Consider the following 23,616-nt stretch of genomic DNA (forward strand, 5'->3'; position numbering starts at 1 on the left):
CCATCGATGGTGAAGGAACAGCAATATATTTCCAAGTCAGGATGGTGAGTACTTTGGAGGTGAACTTGCAAGTGGGTGCTGTTCTCATGTATCTTCTGCCCTTGTCCTTCACAATGGAAGTGGCTGTGGGTTTGAACGCTGTTGTCTAAGGATCTTTGGTGAATTTCTGCAGTATACACAGTTACTACTGAGAGTCGATGGAGGAGGGAGTGGATGCTTGTGGATATAGTGCCAAACAAGTGGGCTGTTTTGTGCTGGATGGTGTCAAGCTTCTTGAGTGTTATTGAAGCTGCACCAATCCAGGCAGGTGTGGAGTATTCCAAGGATGTTGATACTGGGGATGTCAGTGAGTGCAACACCATTGAATGTCAAGGGGCAGTGGTTACATTGTCTCTTTTTTGAGGATGGTCATTGCCTGTTAATTGTGTGGTTTGAAAGTTACTTGTCATTTGTCAGCCCAAGCCTGGATGTTATCCAGATCTTGTTACATTTGAACATGGACTGCTTCAGTATTTGAGGTCGGATACAACCTTCTTATTGGTTGTAGGACAGGTGCTGAACGTTGTGTAATCATTGGCAAATATCCCCACTTCTGACCTTGTGAAGGAGGGGTAGTCATTGATGAAGCAGCTGAAGATGTTTGGGCCTAGGACACTACCCTGAGGAACTCCTGCGGAGATGTCCTGGAGCTGAAATGACTGATCTCCAACAACCACGACCATCTTCCTATGTGCCAGGAGGCTCCTCCCTGGGGTGCCCCAGCAAAACTGGAATCAATGGGTATCAGGGAGCAAACTGTCTATTGATTCGAGTCATACCTGACACATAGGAAGATGGTTGTGGTTGTTGGAGGTCAGTCATCTCAGCTCCAGGACATGTCTGCAGGAGTTCCTCATGGTAGTGTCCTAGCCCCAACCATCTTCAGCTGCTTCATCATGACCGCAGCAGGTACTCATGGGACGCGGCCAATGTTGTCTATCTCATACGCTGCGGGCAAGGATGCCCTGAGGCTTGGTACATTGGCGAGACCAAGCAGACGCTATGACAATGGATGAATGGACACTGAGCAACAATTGCCAGACAGGGGTGTTCCCTCTCAGTTGGGGGAACACTTCAGTGGTTAGGGACATTCGGCCTCAGATCTTCAGGTGACCATCGTCCAAGGCAGACTTTGGGATATGCAACAATGCAGACTGGCTGAGCAGAGGCTGATAGCCAAGTTTGGTACCCATTAGAATGGTCTCAACTGGGATCTTGGGTTCATGTCACATGACAGGTGACCCCACTGCACTATACACTCTTTCACGCACACACACACAAGCACACATACAGACACGAACTCTTACATACTCTCACACTCACGCAAGCCCTGTGTCATACACACTCTCTCACACTCACACACACTTCACCAAGCATGCACACAGGCAAACACACACTCTGTCACGTGCACTCACACCTACACGCACACACACACACACTCTCTCTCATGCACACACACACGCACATAAGTCTATGGTGGGGCTGTTTTCCTTGGAGCGTCGGAGGCTGAGGGGTGACTTTATAGAGGTTTATAAAATCATGAGGGACATGGATAGGATAAATAGACAAGTCTCTTCCCTGGAATGGGGGAGTCCAGAACTAAAGAGCATAGGTTTGGGTGAGAGGGGAAAGATACAGATTAGATTTCCTACAGTGTGGAAATAGGCTCTTTAGCCCAACAAGTCCACACCGACCCTCAGAAGAATAACCCACCCAGACCCATTCCCTCTGACTAATGCACCTAACACTATGGGCAATTTAGCATGGCCAATTCACCTAACCTGCGCATCTCTGGAAAGCGCAACCTTTTCACGCAAAGGTGGTGTGTGTATGGAATGAGCTGCCAGAGGACGTGGTCGGTGTTAGTACAATTGCAACACTTAAAAGGCATCTGGATGGAAATATGAATAGGAAGGGTTTGGAGGGAAATAGGCCACGTGTGGCAGTTGGCACTCGATTGGGTTGGGAGATCTGGTTGGCATGGACGAGTTGAACCGAAGAGTCGGTTTCGTGCTGTACATATCTCTGACTCTATGACTCACCCGCCTTGGTCACTCAGATACTCCTATTGCACTGACCTTAATGTAATTGGATGCTGTTTTTGCCAGCAGAACACAGGCAAATGGGAGAGAGTGTCCTCCAGACACAGTGCAGATAGTGAGGGAGGGTGTCTTGGCTAAGTTGGCTCTTATTGTCAGTGTCACCACTAGGCCGAAATGTCAACAAAAAATAATAAAGCATTAGAAACATTATTCAAGGTTCTTCTTAGAGAATGAAACAAATCTTGGAAGAATGTAAGGTGAATGTCATACTGTTATTATATAGATGGGCTAAGGAAACTCAGGGCTGTAGAGACTCACCCTCACATGCTCTCTGCTTCGTTCTGATTGGTTTACTTACAAATTGGGGATGAGATGATGAGGTCACAAAGGGGTAATGAAGACAAACAGCTCGCAAAAGGGTGGGAAAGGGAGAGGGAGCTTTCCAAAAGGATGGGAAAGGGAGATGGTGGTTTGTAAAAGGTTAGAGAAAGAAGAGGGAGGCTGTAAATGTATCAGAAGGTGAGAGGTAGGCTGCAAAAGGATGGAAGAAGGAAATGAAAGCTGCAAACAGATTAGACAGGGAGAGGGAAGCTTGTAAAAGGATGTGATAGGGAGGCTGAAAGTGTGGGCAAGAGAAAAGTGAAATAGGTGCTGCAAGGCCAGGAAGAGAGAGGGGATCTGCAAAGGTGGAAAAGGGAGAAGGCGGCAACAATGGGAGGCAGCGGGGAGCTGCAAGGGCACAGAAGAGAAAGGGAAACTGCAGAGATACCATCCAACACTGTAGACGGCCTTGCACTCCAAGCACTGGTTCAAGAAGGTAGTTCACCATGATACTTTCCAGGGCAATTAATGAATAATTAACACTGGCCAAGCCAGTACTACCCACAGCCCATAAGGTGTTGTGTATTTTATATTATCGACTGTATGATGAAAATACAGACAGCTGGAACTCCTGCAGGTATCCTGATTTTGTTCAAGCAGATATAATTGTCCCAACACTCTTGAGTATAAAAGGGGGCAAAAGCATTTAACCTTCTGAGGAGTCTGGGACAACCAGAGAAGTCAGGTTCCAAAACCTATGAAGAAATTGTCTGAATGCTATGAAACCATTTGTCAGCAAAACCATCAATGATTGCTGAAAGGTTCAGATTAGCAAACGCAACCAGCATCATGGTGAAACTACCTCCCCTTTCATTGCAATTTTCAAGACGTTAGTGGAATTTTGTGAAGTCAGAGACAATTTAAACAATGTTATCGGAAACAGACTGGTGTTTACTACTAAGATATGAAGCAACCCAGAAGAGACGACATAAAGGAAAATAAACTTAAAAATTAAAACTTAAAAAAGGAAATTAAACTTAGAAATTGCAGCCAAGGAAACTCAACTGCTCAGTTCGAGCATGAGAATTCACAAAATGGTGCTGAGAGACTTGCACCAGCACAAACTCAAAATTGCCACCAGTGTGGAAAAACAGTGATATGGCAGCAAATTGCTGGTATTAAGAAGCTTTATGCAGGAAATTGGGGCAAAAAAGGCACATTGAATTAGCGTCTTTGAGGAAGAGACATGAACAACATTCAATAAAAGTACAGAAACTGAAGAGTAGGAAGAAAATCCACACAGTACAAAAAGGGCATGAAAAAGGCCTAGGCACTTAAACTGAAGAGGAGCTATTACTAAACATACTGGCTGTTATTGGCAACACCAATCAATACTGGCTCTTTCCCTTACAAAATGGTAAAATCAAACAGCAATATCAAAGCAAAAGTGGTGTCTTGATGGCTTCACAATTTAAAAAAAAGTATATAATTTTTGGAATAAGGGATTAACTGAGAAACAACTGGAATAAGTGAAAGTCAGGTCCAAGGTAATAAAGGAATACAAGTAAGCAAAATGGGTTAGGGGAAGTAAAGTCAACGTAAGGAAAGTTAGTTTATTGTTATATTAGCATAACAATTTTCTTTAGGAAAGAGAGTTACTCAGAAGCTTAAAAGAAGTCATGGCAGCAGAGCTCACATACATGATATGCTCCTGCTGTGCTATGTGGCAAAATATGGAAGTGTCCTTGGTGAACCCGTGTGCAAGATGTGTGAACCACATTTCGGAGCTGGAGCGGTGGATGAATTCATTGTGGAACATCAGTGAAGCTGAGAAAGTCGTGGGTAGCACGTCCACTGATGTGGTCACAACACAGGTGCAGATTGAACATGCACTAAGGGCATGGGTCACCAAGAGACAGAGTAGAGTCATAGAGATGTACAGCACAGAAACATACCCTTTGGTCCAACTCTTCCATGCCGACCAGTTATCCCAACCCAATCTAGTCCCACTTGCCAGCAGGTGGTGCAAAGTCTTCTGTGGCCATCCCCCTTTCTAACAGATTATACTGTTTTGAATATTGTTGGGGTAGATCACTATATAGGTGAGCAACAGTGGCAGCCATTTTCATGTCACCATGTCTCCTGCAGAAAAGTGGAGAATAAGGAATGGCAGGGTTATAGTAGGGGACTCATTCATAAAGGAAACAGACAGACGTTTCTTTGGCCTCAAAATAGACTCCAGGATGGTATGGTTGCCTCCCTGATACCAGGATCAGCCATGTCACTGAACAGGGGAGCGCCAAGAGATAAAGATTGTGACAGGTATTGGTGCCAACCACATAGGTAGGAAAAGGGATGGGGTCCTGGAGCTTGGAAGATTAAAGAACAGGACAGAAAAGCTAGTAATCTGTGGGTTTCAGCCAGTGCCACTTGCAAGTGAGTATAGGAATAGGAGGTTAGTTCAGATGAATATGCAGCTAGAATGATGGTGCAGGAAGAAGGGCTTTAGATTTCTGGGACATTGGGGCCAGTGGGACCTGTACAAGTTGCATCTGAACCGGAATGGGACCAGCGTCCTTGCAGATAGGTTTGTTAGTTTTGTTAGGGAGGGTTTAAACTAAATTGGCAGGGGGATGAGAATGTTCAGCGGGGCAATAGAAATTAGAAATGAGAAATGACAGTCAGTAAGGCAGAGATATTACAGGTCAGTAAAGGCACAAGGGAGCATGGCAAGGTTTGATGGTATTAATTTTAATGCTAAGAATCTGACAAACAAGCCAGATGATTTGCAGGAACAAATTAAAACATGGAGGCATGATGTCATTGCTGTCACTGAGACATGGTTAAGAGAGTTTGTTTGGTTGGAATGGACTGGGAGAAGATACTGTCAAGTAAATCTGCTTCAGAACAGTGGGATGCATTCAAGAAGGAAATACAGGGAGTGTACAGGGCCAAGACTTACCAGTAGAGAGAAATGATGGGACCATCAAATCTGTGAACCCTGGATATTAAAGGATAGACATCATTGAATTCAGAGAAAAATGGAAGCTTATGGAAGATACCAAGGGCTCAAAACAGCAGGTGATCAGACGTGCAAAAGGGAACTTAAAACTTAAAATAATGGAAGTGAAATGTTTAAAGAAAACTTGAAAATATATTTTAATCAGTGTATATCTTTTAAGCGTAGCTGAATTGCTATGGAGATTATAGGGACAGGGAGGAGTGAGGCCATGCAGGCGTTTCTAAACAAGGAAAATTTTAAAGTTGAGGTATTGTTTGACCAGGAGGCAATGTAAATGAATGAGCACAGAGCTGTTTGGGAAACAGGTCTTGGTCACAGACAAAAACAGAGTTTTGGAGGAGCTCAGGTTCACAATGTAAGATGTGGCAGCAGCCAGAGAAGCACTGGAATAGTCGAATCAAGAGGCTTCAAGGATAATAATGGTTTTCTTATTGCTGTATATTTTGATCTGCTGTCAAACACATCCCACACTGATGTTATCAGTTTGAAACTCTTTGAGGGTGAAGAATGTTGTTCCCACACTAGAAATCTCTGTCAAAACATTTACCAGGGGAACTGGGACAGTAGCTGTAATAAGTGAGGTTTTATTCAGATGGGACAACGACAAGTTTAAATCCCCACCTGATCTGCTGCTCAGTCACCTCCATTTCCCCGGTCAGTTTCCCAAGTTTCAGGAAACTCATGTTGCTCCAGAAATATTTGGATTGACTGTGAGAGACGTCAATCAGAGAGTCCACCCACTCTGCACATTGTCTCCTCTTCCTCTTCCAGAGCTGGTTCACTTCCTATAGGGACTGAAAACCAAGTGAGGAGATGGTGAGTGAAGGAGCAGCTTTTATACAAATTGTATCCCATAATATCCACACCAATCTTCAGGCAGTCTGACTATCCTGTGGGTAATCAGGGGGTGGAAATGTCCCATATGCTGTGTGAGAAGATCCAGCTGAGAGAGCGGTTTACTCGGTGCTTTGTGCTGAACTAGCACAGCAGGTCAGGCAGCATCCGAGGAGCAGGAAAATCGACGTTTCGGACAAAAGCCCTTCATCAGGAATAAAGGCAGAGTGCCTGCAGAGTGGAGAGTTAACTGAGAGGAGGGTGGGAGTGGGGAGAAAGTAGCATAGAGTACAATAGGTGAGTGGGGGTGGGGATGGAGGTGATAGGTCAGAGAGGAGGGTGGAATGGATAGGTGGAAAAGAAGATAGGCAGGTAGGACAAGTCCGGACAGGTCAAGGAGACAGTGCTGAGCTGGAAGTTTGGAGCTGGGGTGAGGTGGGGGAGGGGGAAATGAGGAAACCGGTGAAATCCATATTGATGCCCTGGGGTTGAAGTGTGCCAAGGCGGAAGATGAGGCGTTCTTCCTCCAGGTGTCGGGTGGTAAGGGAGCAGCAGCAGAGGAGGCCCAGGACCTGCATGTCCTCTGCAGAGTGGGAGGGGGAGTTGAAATGTTGGGCCACGGGGCGGTTTGGTTGATTGGTGTGGGTGTCCCGGAGATGTTCCTTAAAGTACTCTGCTAGGAGGCGCCCAGTCTCCCCAGTGTAGAGGAGACCGCATCGGGAGCAACGGATACAATAAATGATATTGGTGGATGTGCAGGTAAAACTTTGATGGATGTGGAAGGCTCCTTTGGGATCGCACCCACACCAATCAACCCCACCGCCCTGTGACCCAACATTTCAACTTCCCCTCCCACTCTGCTGAGAACATGCAGGTCCTGGGCCTTCTCCACCGCTGCTCCCTCATCACCCGAAGCCTGAAGGAAGAACGCCTTATCTTCCGCCTCAGAACACTTCAACCCCATGGCATCAATGTGAATTTCACAGTTTCCTCATTTCCCCTTCCCCCACCTCACCCCAGCTCCAACCTTCCAGCTCAGCACTGCCCTCATGACCTGTCCTACCTGCCTATCTTCCTTTCCATCTATCCACTCCACCCTCCCCTCTGACTTATCACGTCCATCCTGATCCACATTCACCCATTGTACTCTTTGCTACCTTCCCTCACCCTCCTCTCTTTCCTATCACCTCCATCCACACCCCCATTCACCTACCGTACTCTATGCTACTTTCTCACCACCCTCACCCCCCTCTCATTTAACTCTTCACTCTGCAGGCACCCTGTCTTTATTCCTGATGAAGGGCTTTTGCCCAAAACATTGATTTTCCTGCTCCTCGGTTGCTGCCTGACCTGCTGTGCTTTTCCAGCACCACTCTAATCTTGACTCTGGTTTCCATCATCTGCAGTCCTTGTTTTTACCCACTTTGTGCTGAACTATGTGACTGGAGCTGTGTGTTGGATATTGAGTGTGTTTATTGGAAGCATTTCCCTCTGATTTCCATAGAGTCATAGAGATGTACAGCACAGAAAAAGACCCTCCATTCCAACCTGTCCATGCTGACCACATATCCCAACCCAAGTTGGCCCCACCTGCCAGTAACCGGCTCATATTCCTCCAAACCCTTCCTATTCTTATACCCATCCAGATACCTTTTAAATGTTGTAATTGTATGAGCCTCTACCACTTCCTCTGGCATTTCGTTCCACACACGTACCACCCTCTGTGTGAAAAAGTTACTCCTTAGGTCTCTTTTATATCTTTCCCCTCTCACCCTAAACCTATGCCCTCTAGTTCTGGACTCCCCCACCCCAGGGAAAAGACTTTGTCTATTTATCCTATCCATGCCCCTCATGATTTTATAAACCTCGAGGTCACCCCTCAGTCTCCGATGCTCCAGGAACACAGCCCCAGCCTATTCAACCTCTCCAATCGTTCAAATCCTTCAACCCTGGCAACATCCTTGTAAATCCTTTCTGAACCCTTTCGGGTTCCACAACATGTTTCCGATCGGAAGGAGACCAGAATTGCACGCAATATTCCAACAGTGGCCTAACCAATGTCCTGTACAGCCTCAACATGACCTCCCAACTCCTGTACTCAGTACTCTGACCGATAAAGGAAAGCATACCAAATGCCCTCTTCACTATCCTATCTACCTGCAACTCCACTTTCAAGGAGCCATGAATCTGCACTCCAAGATCTCTTTGTTCAGCAACAATCCCTAGGACCTTACTGTTAAGTCCTGCTAAGATCTGCTTTCCCAATATGCAGCATCTCACATTTATCTAAATTAAACTCCATCTGCCACTTCTCAGCCCACTGGCCCATCTGATCAAGATCCTGTTGTAATCTGAGATAACCTTTGCTCTCCACTGCATCCATTTTGGTGTCATCTGCAAACTTAATAACCATACCTCTTATGCTCACATCCAAATCATTTGTATAAATGATGAAAAGTAGTGGACCCAGCACCGATCCTTGTGGCATTCCACTGGTCACAGGCCTCCAGTCTGAAAAACAACCCTCCACCACCACCCTCTGTCTTCTACCTTTGAGCCAGTTCTGTACCCAAATGGCTAGTTCTCCCTGTATTCCATGAGGTCTAACCTTGCTAACTCGTATCCCATGGGGAACCTTGTCGAACGCCTTGCTGAAGTCCATACAGATCACATCTACTGCTCTGCCCTCATCAATCCTCTTTGTTACTTCTTCAAAAAACTCAATCAGGTTTGTGAGACATGCTTTCCCACACACAAAGCTATGCTCACCAACCCTAATCAGTCCTTGCCTTTCCGAATACATGTACATCCTTTCCCTCAGGATTCCCTCCAACAACGTGCCCACCACTGACGTCAGGCTCACTGTTCGATAGTTCCCTGGCTTGTCTTTACCACCTTTCTTCAACAGTGACACCACATTAGTCAACCTCTAGTCTTCTGGCATCTCACCAGTGACTATCGATGATACCAATATCTCAGTAAGAGGCCCAGGACGCACTTCCCTAGCTTCCCACAGAGTTCTAGGTACACCTGATCAGATCCTGGGGTTTTATGCATGTTTATGCATTTCAAGACATCTAGCACTATTTTTCAAGATGTCACCATCTATTTCCCTACATTCTTTCTCTTCCATGTTCTTTTCAACAATAAATACTGATGCAAAGTACTCGTTTCGTATCTTGCCCATCTCCTGTGGTTTCACACAAAGACCGCCTTCCTGATCTTTGAGAGGCCCTATTCTCTCCTTAGTTACCCTTTTGTCCTGAATGTATTTATAAAAACCCTTTGGATTCTCCTTAAGTGTCTTTGTCAAAGCTATCTCATGTCCCCTTTTTGCCCTTCTGATCTCTCTCTTAAGTATACTCCGACTGCCTTTAAACTCTTCTGAGGATTCACTCCTTTTCCATTACTATTTTAATACTAATAGAATTATGGTCGCTGGCCTCAGAGTGTTCCCGCACTGACACCTCAGTCACGTGCCCTGCCTTATTTCCCAAGACTAGGTCAAATTTTGCACCTTCTCTCGTAGGTGCATCTGCATACTAAATCAGAAAATTGTCTTGTGCCCACTTTACACACTCCTCTCCATCTAAACCCTTAACACTGTGGCAGTCCCAGTCTATGTCTGGAAAGTTAAAATCCACTACCACAACCACCATATTATTCTTACAGGTAACGGAGATCTCCTTACAAATTTGTTTCTCAATTTCCCTCTGACGATTAGGACATCTATAATATAATCCCAATAAGGTGATCATCCCTTTCTTATTTCTCAGTTCCACCCAAATAATTTCCCTGGATGTATTTCCAGGAATATCCTCCCACAGTACAACTGTTGAGCTTTTTTTGCTGGCTCATTCCTGAATATGAGAAGTTGAGGTATCATTATCTGGGAGGTGCAGATTCTACTTCGTATTCTTATTGATGTCTGATTGTTGAGTTCTGTGTGCGTGTGTTGGGAGCTGGTGGTTTATTCAGTTGGCTGGATGGTTCATTTGCAATGTCGAATAATACCCACCAACTTGGATTCAATTCCCACACCAGCTGAGGTTACCATAAAGGATCCTTCTCAACGTGCCCCCCCACCCATTCTGAGGCACAGTGACCCATAGACTAAACCATCACCAGTTTTCTCTCTCTCTGTCTCTCTCTCTGTAATGAGAAAGTAGCCAATGGTACAGTAGGACTGTGGTGACTTTTAAGTTTATTATCCAGTGAATGATCAGATCTTGCTGTGTTTTGGGCTTCTGGAAGTTTCCTGTCTTCTCAAATCCCTATATGTCCACCCATCACCCAGCTCCGTCACCTCCTCAGAAAAGAACATAAAGACTTGCATTTAAATTTTAAAAAACTTCAAGTACCCTCATGTTACATGTCAGTCCCTTTGTTACCACCATGAGCACTCCTGTTTGTCTCTTGCTCTGGGCAGTATCATTTGGTCAGCATCTTGCTCAGCAAATCCCAACCTGTCTCCATGGTAACCAGACCATTTGGTCTCTTTCCAGGCAGTTAAGCAGCTTTTTTTTTCCTATTTAGTCATGGGCTGTGGGCATTGCAGGCTAGACCAGCATCAAATATCTATCTCAAATTGTTCAGAAGGCAGTGAAGTGTCAACCCTGTTTTTGGGAGTCTGGATTCACAGGTCGTCCAGACTGGGTCAGAGGCAGATACCCTTTCATGAAGGATCCTAATCGACAGTTGTAATGTGGTCACCATTGTGAGAGCTTTTTTATTCTATATTCTTATAGGATCAAATGTAACCATTTGTCGTGTGGGATTTAAAACCAGTCTGGGCTTCTGGCTTAGCGACTCAGCTCTGAGAAACCGTCTTTTCCAGTATATTCTGTTTGCTTTTAAATGATAAATACAAATTAAACATAATTATCTAACAAATCACATTGATGACACACCCCTGAATTGAACCTTCTTGACAGTGGGGGAGAATTGAACACTAGGTTCAAACCTGGACTGTTCCCAGTCGTGTTCTTGACCTGTCTGTCTGCTGATTTAATGATAATCATGGAATGAGGGCTGCGCTGGGCTGTGGGATTGTGGTGGGAATACAAACCTGCTGCTGCTGATGGCCCACTGCACCCCGTGGACCTTGGGGATTTGGGATCTGTCCTTAGTCTCTATCCATTGTCATGATAAAGACGGTGAATTACTTATTCATAAGTAGTGAGGGGACTGGTAGTTTTCCTTGAACTTGTTTGGTCTGAAACCCTGACAATCCATGGAGTCAATATTGAGGACTTCTCCACCTACCAGTGGGATGGGTCATTCCTATGAGTGATGATGGTGGAGTCTGAGATGGTTCCTAATTAATACGATTCAGTGTTTCTTAAAGTTTGCTCAGCCATTTCAGAGGGCAATATAGAGTCAATCTTGTTGTGCAGGCCTGGATACACATGTAGACACAACTGGGAAGTTGCAGCAGGTTCCCTTTCTCCATTTATGTTTTTAGGAATACGTCAAATTGTCTGGCCTGGTCACCATCCAGTGTCCCTACAGGAAACAGAGTGAATGACAGTCAAGTGAGGAAAAAGAAAGAACTTGTATTTGATTTCCCCATACAGGGAATAGCAGACTGCCACTCACTGTGGAACAGTCTCTAACAGAGGAGTCAGCCCCTCAGCAAAAAGGGAAAGAGACTTGTTGGAAATCATGTTTTCTTTCCTTGTTTTACAGGAGGATTATACTGTACTATACCACAGTTCCTGACCATCACCCAAGGAACAACTGCACAACTGTGGAAAGACATCTAGTCCCTTCACAGCATTGCTCAACACAGAGAAGGTTGGACAGTGAAACCATCGTCTAGAAATCAGTCTGATCAGGGGAGCTTTGATGCATTATCAGATCTGAAACTGGTCAGTGGTGGGGAACCTTCCATCAGAACCAGCCTTTCTGAAGGTTCGGCTGTGGGTGATCAGTCAGGGTGAGGCTGGGAGGAAGTGTGTGTGCTCCAAGTGTGGTGAGAGCTTCAGTCATTCATTGAGCCTCGTGAACCCCTGACTCATTCCTACAGGGGAGAGGCTTTTCAAGTGTTGAGTCGTGTGATGAGGGCTCCACTGGCCTGTAAGGTCCCTGACATGTACGATTTATCTGCAGTATAATTGATAATAGAAGGACAGCTACATGGAAGTAAAACCCTTCAAATGTGAGGTGTGCGGTAAAGCATTTGCGATATCGACAACCCTCCTGAGACACCAGATGATTCACACAGGGGAGAAACCATTCAAATGTGAGGTTTGTGAGAAGGCTTTCACTCACTCCTCCCATCTAGTGAGGCACCAGAGAATTCACACAGGGCAGAAGCCATTCACATGTGATGTGTGTGAGAAATCATTCTCAATCTTATCCAACCTCCGAGTACACCAACGCATTCACACCGGGGAGAAACCGTTTGCATGTGAAATGTGTAACAAATCATTCTCATACTTATCGAGCCTTATAAGGCATAAACGCATTCACACAGGGGAGAAACCATTCCCCTGTCAGGAGTGTGACAAATCATTCTCATACTTATCGCACCTCCGGAGACACCAATGCATTCACACGGGAGACAAATCATTCACATGCGAGATGTGTAACAAATCATTCTCACAGTCCGACAGCCTTCTCAAACACCAACGCACTCACACAGGGGAGAAACCATTCTCATGTGATGTGTGTGAGAAATCATTCTCACAGCCAGCACATCTCCGTGGACACCAACGTATTCACACAGGGCAAAAACCATTCATGTGTGAGGTGTGTGAAAAGTCATTTTCGGATGCATCAACCCTTCGCCGACACCAGCGTATTCACACAGGGGAGAAACCGTTTACGTGCAACATGTGTGACAAATCATTCTTGACATCATCAAATCTCCGCGTTCACCAACGCTTTCACACAAGGGAGAAACCGTTCAGGTGTGAGGTGTGCAGTAAATCATTCTCATGGTCATCAAACCTCTTGGTCCATCAGAGGATTCACACAGGCGAGAAACCGTTCAAATGTGAGCTGTGCAACAAATCATTCTTGTCATCATCAGATCTTCATATGCACCAACGTATTCATACAGGAGAGAAACCATTTAACTGTGAGGTGTGTGACAAATCATTCTCGAGATCATCAAGCCTCCTGCTCCATCAGAAAATCCACAAACAGGAGTGACCTTACATGTTAAAGTTGCAAAATAGACTTGGTACATCCTCAAATCTCCTGGGACCCCACTTGATTCACAGGCGAACTGAGGAATAATTTCTTTCCCCAGAAGGTGCAACAGTGAAATTAACTCGAAGGAATAACCACTCCACATTTAAATTGGGATTGTAACAGGTTGTTTAGTAAGACTACATTTGAGGTAAAACAAGCTACCATTTAAAGAACCTTGAAGAAGACCACAAGGCCATTTGTTCTGGACAGCTTTCAGAAATTGAACAAACTCATTTCTTGGGAGTTTGAGAACCTGACTTGACACAATGAGTTACTTTTCAGTCGATCAGTCAAGGGACCGTGAATGAAGCCTCAGACCACACAATAAGTATGTATCAATCCAGTTGAACAATTTAACTTGATCCCTGAACTCCTCTGACCTCCCAATAGAACTGTAAATAACAATAAGGTAACAAGCTGTATGAAGCCACCACATCTGTATGTGCTTCAAATTCCTTGGAAATAAGCATTCCAGAGAACTTTCTGATAAAATCGAAACTGACCTGATCTAATAACGAAGATCTACCCCATTGGAACCAGCTTCCTATTTTAATACACTTTGATCATAAACCAAGATATGAGATTATTACAGTATGTGAGATGATACAGATTTGGGGAGGTGTTTATGATGACCATGGTTACGCATCTGATTGCAGCAGACAGCTGGAACTGACAACCGGAAGCGGCATAGACAAATCACTATAAATGCCGGAGGAAATAACACAGAAGCGCTTCACAGGAGGCTCCCAAGCACTGAGGATGTCACCTAGACAGGGGACGAAACGTTTGCAACACAAATTCCCAGCTCGGCGAACAGAACCACAACAACGAGCACCCGAGCTACAAATCTTCTCCCAAACTCTGATTTTTTTTTTGTTAGTTTTATGAACCATGTATTTAGCACTAAGAGTGGTCATAGTAGCAGATGGTAGAAGTAGCAGAGAGCAATAAGAACAGAAACAGACAGCAGCAGAAACAGACAGCAGTAAGAGCGGCCAGCAATAACAGCACTGCACAGTACAGGGTACAGAACTGCTCAAAACCTGATTGGATGAACTCAAACGGGACACTGAGGCTAAAGGCAAGAACCAAAGCAACAATGTTTCCGAAGCAACAATACAAGGTTTAACAATGAGGTTACAACTCAGATGTTCCAGGAACATGTTTGTGAGTTTGATCCTCGTTTAACTCAGAAGGGGAGCAGAGGACTCACATTTGTAAGTTGATGAATGTCACAATAAATAATTAAAAAGAGGAATTGTGAACAGTGTCCACTTTTTCCCCACAGACAGTTTGGCGTATAAGACGGAGGTATGGGTTCATCTATCTACAGTTTGGAATAACTTCTGCACATTTATACTGGCCCATCATACACTGACAGAAAAGGTATGGCACATATTAGATACAGTGTCACACTCAATCAAAACTGTCTCTGGAGTGTTTGATTAACTTGGGTGACTCACACCTAGCTCAGGATCAATCCTTACCTGCCTTACTCACTTGGATACTCCTGTATTATTGACCTTAATGTCACTGGTTGGGAGCAGAACCCAGGCAAATGAGATGGGTGGGGAGTCCTCCAGACACAGTATATAAAGTGGTGGGACAATGTCCTGGCTAAGTTTGATTTTATCGTTATTGCATTGCAGTTCATTGGAGCTTGCTATGTGCCAAGTTTCCTGCAGAACAGAAAGTGATGACCTTTCTTCGGCTTTGAAATGCTTTCTGACTTGTTGTGTTTGTAAAAGAAATGCAACTCCTTCCCTCTTAAGGAGACATACTGCTTCCTGTGAACTGAAATTATAACCCCATTGATGGAGAAATTATCCCAATCACAGTAACACTGACCTATGTATTATGTGCAGGATTCTTACTAGAGGATCCTGAGTGTTTCAGTGAGGAGGAACACAATGCATCAGCTAAATCATGGTTAGTGTGGCTGAGTTGAATTCAATTGTAAATCTATACAGATGTTTTGTAAAACAGCAGAGAACACAATATTCAGCGGATTTCAAACTTTGAATTAACCAAAATCACAAAGCATTTGAAGAATGATTCAAAATCCTCCCCAGGGTATGAAACAAACCTTGCAAGAGTGTAAGGTGAATATATCACACTGTTATTACATTGAGGTATGATGGACACATTCTCTGTTCCATTCTGATTGGTTTACTTGCCAGGGCACAGACTGGGGATGAGACGAAGGTCACAACGGGGCAATCAAGGCGAATGGCTTGCAAAAGTGTTGGAAAGGGAGAATGCAAAAGCATGGAGAAAGGAGGCAGGGGAAAGGGAGGCGAGAAAAGGGTGTGACAGGGAGAATGAGGTTTGGACCAGGGAGGCTTCAAAATGGTGGGACAGGGAAAGTGAGGCTTGCAAGAGAGTGTGGAAGGGAGAGAATGCAGAAGAATGGGGAAGGCTCATAATACATGAGGCACATAATACATAAGGTTCCACGTGAAAGGGAGAGGAAGAATGCAAAAGGATGAGGGAGAAGGAGGTTGTTGAAGGGTGGGGCATGGGAGTGGAGGCTGCAAAACTGTTGGCAGGGGTGCTGCACAGGATGGAAAAGGGAGACAGAGTCTGCAAATAGATGGGGAAGGGTGAGTGAGATTGCAAATTGGTGGAGAAAAGGAAAGTGAGGCTGCAAGTACAGGGAAGGGAAGGGGTGAGTGGGTGCTGCAAGGCCAGAAAGAGAGCGGGGTGCGACAAAGGCAGAGAAGGGAAAAGGGCACTGTAAAAGAGTCATCCAACACTGTGGATGCCCCTATATTCTAAGCATAGCAACAGTTCAAGGTGGTTCACAACAACATTCTCCAGGGTGATACGGGTGGATAATAAATCCTGGCCTAGCCAACAATACCCACATTCCATTAAAGGGATACTTCTCGAACAGCAAACTGTTTGCAGGGGTGGATGTTATTGCTATCCTCTGACACGTATTAAATTATCTATCAGCAATCCAACTTACATGGGAATGCTGATGGGCTCTCTAGATTGCCTTTTCCAAATAAGTCAACTCCAACAGTCTGGAATGTAGACTTTTTCCATTTTGATCAATTGGAGAACAGTCCAATAATGAAGGACAAGTTAAGTACACCAGAGATGATGCATTGCTATCAAAGTGGTGGACATGGTCCTTGTTGGCAAGATCTCAGGAACTACCCCAGAACTGAAGCCATTTGTCTCATGAAAGCTAGAACTATCTGTACAAGCAAGATGTCTACTAGGGCGAATGACAACAAGGCTAAGGAAATGTGTTAAATCAACTACACGAAGGTAATTGTAGCATTGTCAGATGAAGGAGATAGCCAGAACCTATTTTTTAGTGGTCAGGGTTCAACTTTGAAATTTAGAGGAGGTGGGAATATGTGCAGTCACATAGAACTCACAACCTACCTCCATTAGTGCCATTACGCTCATGGGAATGGCCAGAAAGACTATGGTAAAGAATCCATATTGACTACTCTGGACCTTTTGAAGGGCTAATGTCTTTTCATTTTCATTAGGGAGAGATGCATAAAGTGTTAACTATAGGCTGATTAACCTAAAATCTATTGTTGGAAAATAATTGGAATCAATTATTAAGGAAGTGATAGCAGAACATTTAGAAAATCATAATTCAATCAAGCAGAGTCAGCATAGCTTCAGAAACAGATCACGTGTGAATTGCTTTATTGAGGTTTCCAAGGAAGTCTCAACCAGAGTGGATAGAGGGGAACCAGTGGATGTGTTGTATTTGGATTTCCAGAAGGTGTTCGAACCAGGTACCTCACAAAAGGTTAAGTCACAAAGTATGAATGCATAGAGTTGGAGGTGGTATGGAGTGCTGGCTTATGGACCTGAAACAGTGAGTGAGGATAAGGCATTTGTTCTCAGGTTGGCTACCTGTGATTAGTGGGGTTCAACAGGAATCGGTGCTGGGACCAGAACTGTTGACAATACATATTAATGACATTGAGGAAAGAAGTGAATGTACTGTCGCTAAATTTGCAGATGACAAAAAAAGGTGGAATAGCAGGCTGTGAGAGGGATATAGTTTGCACAGAGACATGTTAAGTACATGGGCAAAAGGTTGGCAAACAGGGTATAATATGGGAAATTGTGAAGTTGTTAATTTTGGAAGGGAGAAATTTAAATAGAGAAAAATTGCAGAAAGCTGCAACACAAAGAGACTTGGGGTATTTGTGCTCAAAACTCAGAAAGTTAGCACACAGATGCAGCTGGTAATCAGGAAGCTAAGCAATACTGGCCCTTAGTATAAGAGTTGGAAAGTCTTACTGCAACTGGATAAGGTGCTAGTGAGACCACTTTGGAGTACTGCGAACAGTTTTCCCATTATTACAGAAAGATGTAATTTCATTGGACAGACTTCAGAGAAGGTTCATGAGGATGACCCCTGATGTTGAGGGAATGTCTTAAGAGCAAAGGCTAAACAGGTTGGGACTCTATTCACTGGGGTTTAGAAGACTGACAGGTGATTTCATTGAAACATATCGGGGGAAAAAAACTGAAAGAACTACAGATGCTTGAAATTAGAAACAAAAACAAAAATTGGAGACCTCAGCAAGTCTGGAAGCATCAGTGAAGAGAAATCAGAGATAATGTTTCGGGTCCAGTGAGTCTTCATCAGAACAGAACAGGGGCTTGACAGGATAAATGCTGAGAGGATGTTTCCTCTTATGAGAGAGGCTAGGACCAGAGGGCAAAGTCTCAGAATAAAGGGGCACAAATTTAAGGAATTTCTTTTCTCAGAGGGTTGGTGAGTCTTTCGAACTCCTTGCCAAGAGAGCTGTGGGGGGACAGAGTCCTTGTGTATATTTAAGGCTAAGATAGATACAGTTTAGGAATAAAGGGAAAACATAGGAAAGTGAATATAAGGAATGTTGGATCGAGCATGATCCTATTAAATGGTGGAAAGGACTCAACGGGCTGAATGGCCTACTCCTGTTTCTACTTCTTATGCTTTTATGGCCTTACACACAAATGAAGTGGCTTTAAAGTTCCCATGATGAGGATGATATCTTCAGAGAAAGTTATTGAAAGATTTGGGGAGATCTTCTGGTGAGGTTTGGTTGTTGTCCATCTTGCAAATGGATGTTCTTTTCTCTTGCATAGGTATGTGTCTGCAGAGGTATGATGAATGTGAGACTGGTTTCACTCACAATTTGACAATGAATAATCTATCACATACCTCAAACATGAATGATTTCTCCCTCGTACAGATGCGCTAGTATTTGTAGATGCTTAATATGGTTGAGAATGATATTGTCATGAATCTCACATTAATGGTTTCTCCCTGGAGCATCCTCTGAGGCAGGAGGAGGTTCCATGAACTTGAGAATGTTCAGTCAGACGTATTGCAAGGTGAATTAATCTGTATGATTATGTGGATGAACATGGAGCTTCACAGAATAAGGGAATGATTTGTTACACACCTCACATGTACATGTTTCTTCCCTGTGTGAGTGCATTGGTGTCTGCAAAGCTTCAATAATTGGGAGGATGGATTGTCACACATCTCACAGGTGAACAGTTTCTCCCCATGTGAATGTGGTGTGTGTGGAGGTTCTCAGATTGCATGGAAGATTTGTTACACATTTCACATGTGCAGGGTTTCTCCTTTGTGTGAGTGCACTGGTGTGTGTGAAGATTTGATTACCATGAGAATGATCTGTTCCATGAATGTAAATGGCGCTGATCATTTGGCCCCGCCATTTTGGCTCTAAACTGTTTTGGCGCTCATTACTTTGGCACTGAGCTGTTTTGGCGCCAATTCAGAATAAAAAAAAAGTCTTGTTTGGTTAAAGAAGAGAGGTTGACTAACGACCCGATATAATTTTCTCAACAAGCAAGAGTTGATAGTCAAAGCTGTAATGACCCGCTGTAGATTCAAATCTCGTTTTGTAATCATTTTCTCATTTAACAATTGTTAATAGTCATCTACTGTCTTGACGATACTAAAGCCCTTCTGTCTTCACATTGGAAAGCTGTAATACAATTTTCTTTTCATACCAGAAATGGCTGAAAACATTCTAAGCAAGAGAAACAAACCAACATTTTCACACAATGGTTATCTATATGTGTTTGATAAATGTAGCAAAATGTAGAAATTCGTTTTTATAATGAATAGGTTAAAAGTAATGAATAAAAGAGAAGTAGATTTATTTCTTACAATGCAATAAAAACAAATTTCTTATGAGCTTGACAAGACTTCTTTAAATTCTGAATTGGCGCCAAAGTAATGAGCGCCAAAACAGTTTAGAGCCAAAATGGCGGGGCCAAATGATCCGCGCCAAAAGGTCGGTGCCTATTGTCCCATTCCGCGCATGGAAGGCTCCACACCACTGACCCATTTCAGGTCTGAGGATATGTCAGAGCTCCCCGGACCCAAATGGATTCCAGATGATGGTTTCCCTGCCCAACCTTCTCTGTGTTGAGCAATGGACGGGACTGGATGTCGTCCCTCATTATTACCCCTCAATTTCTCTCTCATCGCTCCACCAATTGCTTTAAATCTCTGCTCCTTCATTGTTGATCTCTCTGCTCGGGGAAATAAGATTCAATCCCATCAGCTGCCTCTGCTTCCCCCTTCCATTAGTACTTGATCCGAATCTATCATCATTCTCTGGTTTCATTCCTGTCTGAGCTCATCGTGTCTATTAGTCCCACATCCTGTTCCCTCAGCCCTATTGTCCCTAAACTGCTGAATACACACCTATCTCTCCTGATTCCCATGTTGGTTGAGATTATTTAGGGTTTTTTGCTCTTCAGACCTTGCGGCTAACTTCTTTAAATCTGCTGTCAAAAATTGAAATGTCTCCTCTCAAAAAGACATCCTTTGACCCCCTCAGTTCTTGCTAACTGCTACTCCATGAGCTCCCTACCCTATCTACAGTCATGTTGCCTCCCAAATCCTGGAAAGGAAGATGGAATCATGTGAGACTGAGAGCAGAGTAAAGGATGAGGAAGTGAATGTGGTGTCAGCCAAGGGGTGAAAGTCTAATGGAGAGGTGAGGATGAGGAGGAGGGTTCACTCTGCAAGTCACTCCCAATTACTGTAGGTCATGGACAGGTTATTCCCTGATCACAGATTCTTTCCTCAAACCTGCTGTCCTGAGCCCCTCACTTCTGTGTTCTTCTTTCCTGTATCTCTCAGTCCTGGGTCTATTCCCTCCAATCTCTCTCTCTCTCTCTCTCTCTCTCTCCCCCCTTTGCATGTGTTGATCCCACCACTGCATATCATTACTGCCTTGGATACTGTGGTGTTAATCTTCTAATCTGCTGTCAAACATATCTGAGGCCAAAATTCCATATAATTGCTATCAGTTCAAAAGCCTCTGAGAACAAAAAATGCTAATCCAACACTAGAAATCACTATTAAGTGTTTACTAGAAGAACTGAGACAACAGCTGGAATCAGAGGTTTTGTTCAGATAGGACAATTATCATATTAAGAAGTAAGATCTGGGAGCAGGAGTAGGCCATTCCGCCCCTTGAGGCTGCTGTGCCATTTGACACGATCAAGGATGATCTCATCTTGGCCTCAACTCGACCTTCCTGCCCATTCTCTATAACGCTTCAACCCGTTACTAATTAAAAATTGGACTATCTCCTCCTTAAATTTATTCAACGCCCCAGCATCCACCACACTCTAGGGTAGCGAATTTCACAGATTCATGCTCTTTTGGAGAAGATATACAGTGAGAGGGGAAAGGTTTAAAAGGGACCTAAGGGGGAACTTTTCACACAGAGGGCGGTGCGTGTATGGAATGAGCTGCCAGAGGAAATGGTGGAGGCTAGTGTAATTATAAGATGTAAAAGGCACCGGGAAGGGTATATGAATAGGGAGGTTTTAGAGGGATATTGGCCAAATGCTGGTAAGTGAGACTAGATTTATTTAGGAATATCTGGTCAGCATGGACGGGTTGGACCCACGGGTCTGTTTCCATGTTGTTTATCTCTATGACTCTAAGTAATTTATCTTCATCTGTTTAATCTGCCACCCCTTATCCCAAAATTATGACTCCTCATTCTAGTTTGCTCCACATGAGGACACAATCTTTCACAATCAGGATTCCCGCCCACCTTCCGAGGACCCCTTCGCCTACCTCCAACACACTGCATCCACCTGGACACCCCGCGCTGGCCTATTACCTGCCCTCGACCTCTTCATTTCCAATTGCCGCCGTTTCCAACTGCCGCCGGGACATTAACCGCCTCAACCTGTCTACCCCCCTCCCCCACTCCAACCTCTCACCCTCACAACGTGCAGCCCTCCAATCCCTCTGCTCCAATCCCAACCTCACCATCAAGCCAGCAGATAAAGGGGGCGCAGTGGTAGTCTGGCGCACTGACCTCTACACCGCTGAAGCCAAACGCCAACTCGAGGACACCTCTTCCTACTGCCCCCTCGACCATGACCCCTCCCCCCATCACCAAACCATCATCTCCCAGACCATACAGGAGATCACCTCAGGAGATCTCCCACCCACAGCTTCCAACCTCATAGTCCGGGAACCCCGCACTGCCCGGTTCTACCTCCTTCCCAAGATCCACAAGCCTGACCACCCTGGCCGACCCATTGTCTCAGCATGCTCCTGCCCCACTGAACTCATCTCTACCTACCTCGACACTGTCCTATCTCCCCTAGTCCAGGAACTCCCCACATATGTTCGAGACACCGCCCACGCCCTCCACCTCCTCCAAGACTTCAGTTTCCCCGGCCCCCAACGCCTCATCTTCACCATGGATATCCAATCCCTCTACACCTCCATTCGCCATGACCAGAGCCTCCAAGCCCTCTGTTTTTTCCTCTCCAGACGTCCCCAACAGTACCCTTCCACCGACACTCTCATTCGTTTGGCCGAACTGGTCCTCACCCTTAACAATTTCTCCTTTGAATCCTCCCACTTCCTCCAGACCAAAGGGGTAGCCATGGGCACACATATGGGCCCAAGCTATGCCTGTCTCTTTGTTAGCTACATAGAACAGTTGATCTTCTGTAATTACACCGGCACCACTCCCCACCTCTTCCTCCGTTACATTGATGACTGCATTGGCGCCACCTCGTGCTCCCGCGAGGAGGTTGAGCAATTCATCAACTTCACCAACACATTCCACTCTGATCTTAAATTTACCTGGACCATCTCTGACACCTCCCTCTCCTTCCTGGACCTCTCCATCTCCATTAATAACGACCGACTTGACACTGACATTTTTTACCAACCCACCGACTCCCACAGCTACCTGGATTACACCTCTTCCCACCCTACCTCTTGCAAAAATGCCATCCCGTACTCCCAATTCCTCCGCCTCCGCCGTATCTGCTCCCAGGAGGACCAGTTCCACCACAGAACAGATGGCCTCCTTCTTTAGAGACCGCAATTTCTCTTCCCACGTGGTTAAAGATGCCCTCCAACACATCTCGTCCACATCCCGCACCTCCGCCCTCAGACCCCACCCCTCCAACCGTAACAAGGACAGAACGCCCCTGGTGCTCACCTTCCACCCTATCAACATTCGCATAAATAAATCATCCGCCGACATTTCCGCCACGTCCAAAGAGACCCCACCACCAGGGATATATTTCCCTCCCCACCCCTTTCCGCCTTCCGCAAAGACCGTTCCCTCCATGACTACCTGGTCAGGTCCACGCCCCCCTACAACCCACCCTCCCATCCTGGCACTTTGCTCTGCCACCGCAGATCTGTAAAACCTGCGCCCACACCTCCTCCGTCACCTCTATCCAAGGTCCTAAAGGAGCCTTCCACATCCATCAAAGTTTTACCTGCACATCCACTAATATCATTTATTGTATCCGTTGCTCCCGATGCAGTCTCCTCTACATTGGGGAGACTGGGTGCCTCCTAGCAGAGCGCTTTAGGGAACATCTCCGGGACACCCGCACCAATCATCCACACCGCCCCGTAGCCCAACATTTCAACTCCCCCTCCCACTCTGCCGAGGGCATGGAGGTCCTGGGCCTCCTTCACCACCGCTCCCTCACCACCAGACGCCTGGAGGAAGAACGCCTCATCTTCCACCTCGGAACACTTCAACCCCAGGGCATCAATGTAGACTTCAACTGTTTCCTCATTTCCCCTTCCCCCACCTCACCCTAGTTCCAAATTTCCAGCTCAGCACTGTCCCCATGACT

The 23,616-nt window shown here is 45.1% G+C and overlaps 1 protein-coding gene and 1 long non-coding RNA gene across 2 annotated transcripts; one reads left to right on the plus strand and one right to left on the minus strand.

Moving 5' to 3' along the window:
- Window positions 1-3,995: 3,995 nt before the first annotated feature.
- Window positions 3,996-6,240, minus strand: LOC140455690 (uncharacterized). Its single transcript, XR_011952956.1, has 2 exons — window positions 6,046-6,240; window positions 3,996-4,544 (listed from the first exon to the last, which is right to left on the minus strand). It is a non-coding gene; the product is annotated as an uncharacterized lncRNA (long non-coding RNA).
- Window positions 6,069-14,712, plus strand: LOC140455644 (uncharacterized). Its single transcript, XM_072550619.1, has 2 exons — window positions 6,069-6,240; window positions 11,947-14,712. Exon 2 carries the CDS (start codon window positions 12,397-12,399, stop codon window positions 13,414-13,416), a length of 1,020 nt encoding a protein of 339 aa, XP_072406720.1. The 5' UTR covers window positions 6,069-6,240; window positions 11,947-12,396; the 3' UTR covers window positions 13,417-14,712.
- Window positions 14,713-23,616: the final 8,904 nt, after the last annotated feature.

Source organism: Chiloscyllium punctatum, chromosome 30, assembly GCF_047496795.1.
Source record: "Chiloscyllium punctatum isolate Juve2018m chromosome 30, sChiPun1.3, whole genome shotgun sequence".
Taxonomy (NCBI): Eukaryota; Metazoa; Chordata; class Chondrichthyes; order Orectolobiformes; family Hemiscylliidae; genus Chiloscyllium; species Chiloscyllium punctatum.

What these genes read in the sequence shown, in the direction of transcription:
- LOC140455644 (XM_072550619.1), top strand. Translation starts at nt 12,397, where the DNA reads ATGGAAGTAAAACCCTTCAAATGTGAGGTGTGCGGTAAAGCATTTGCG.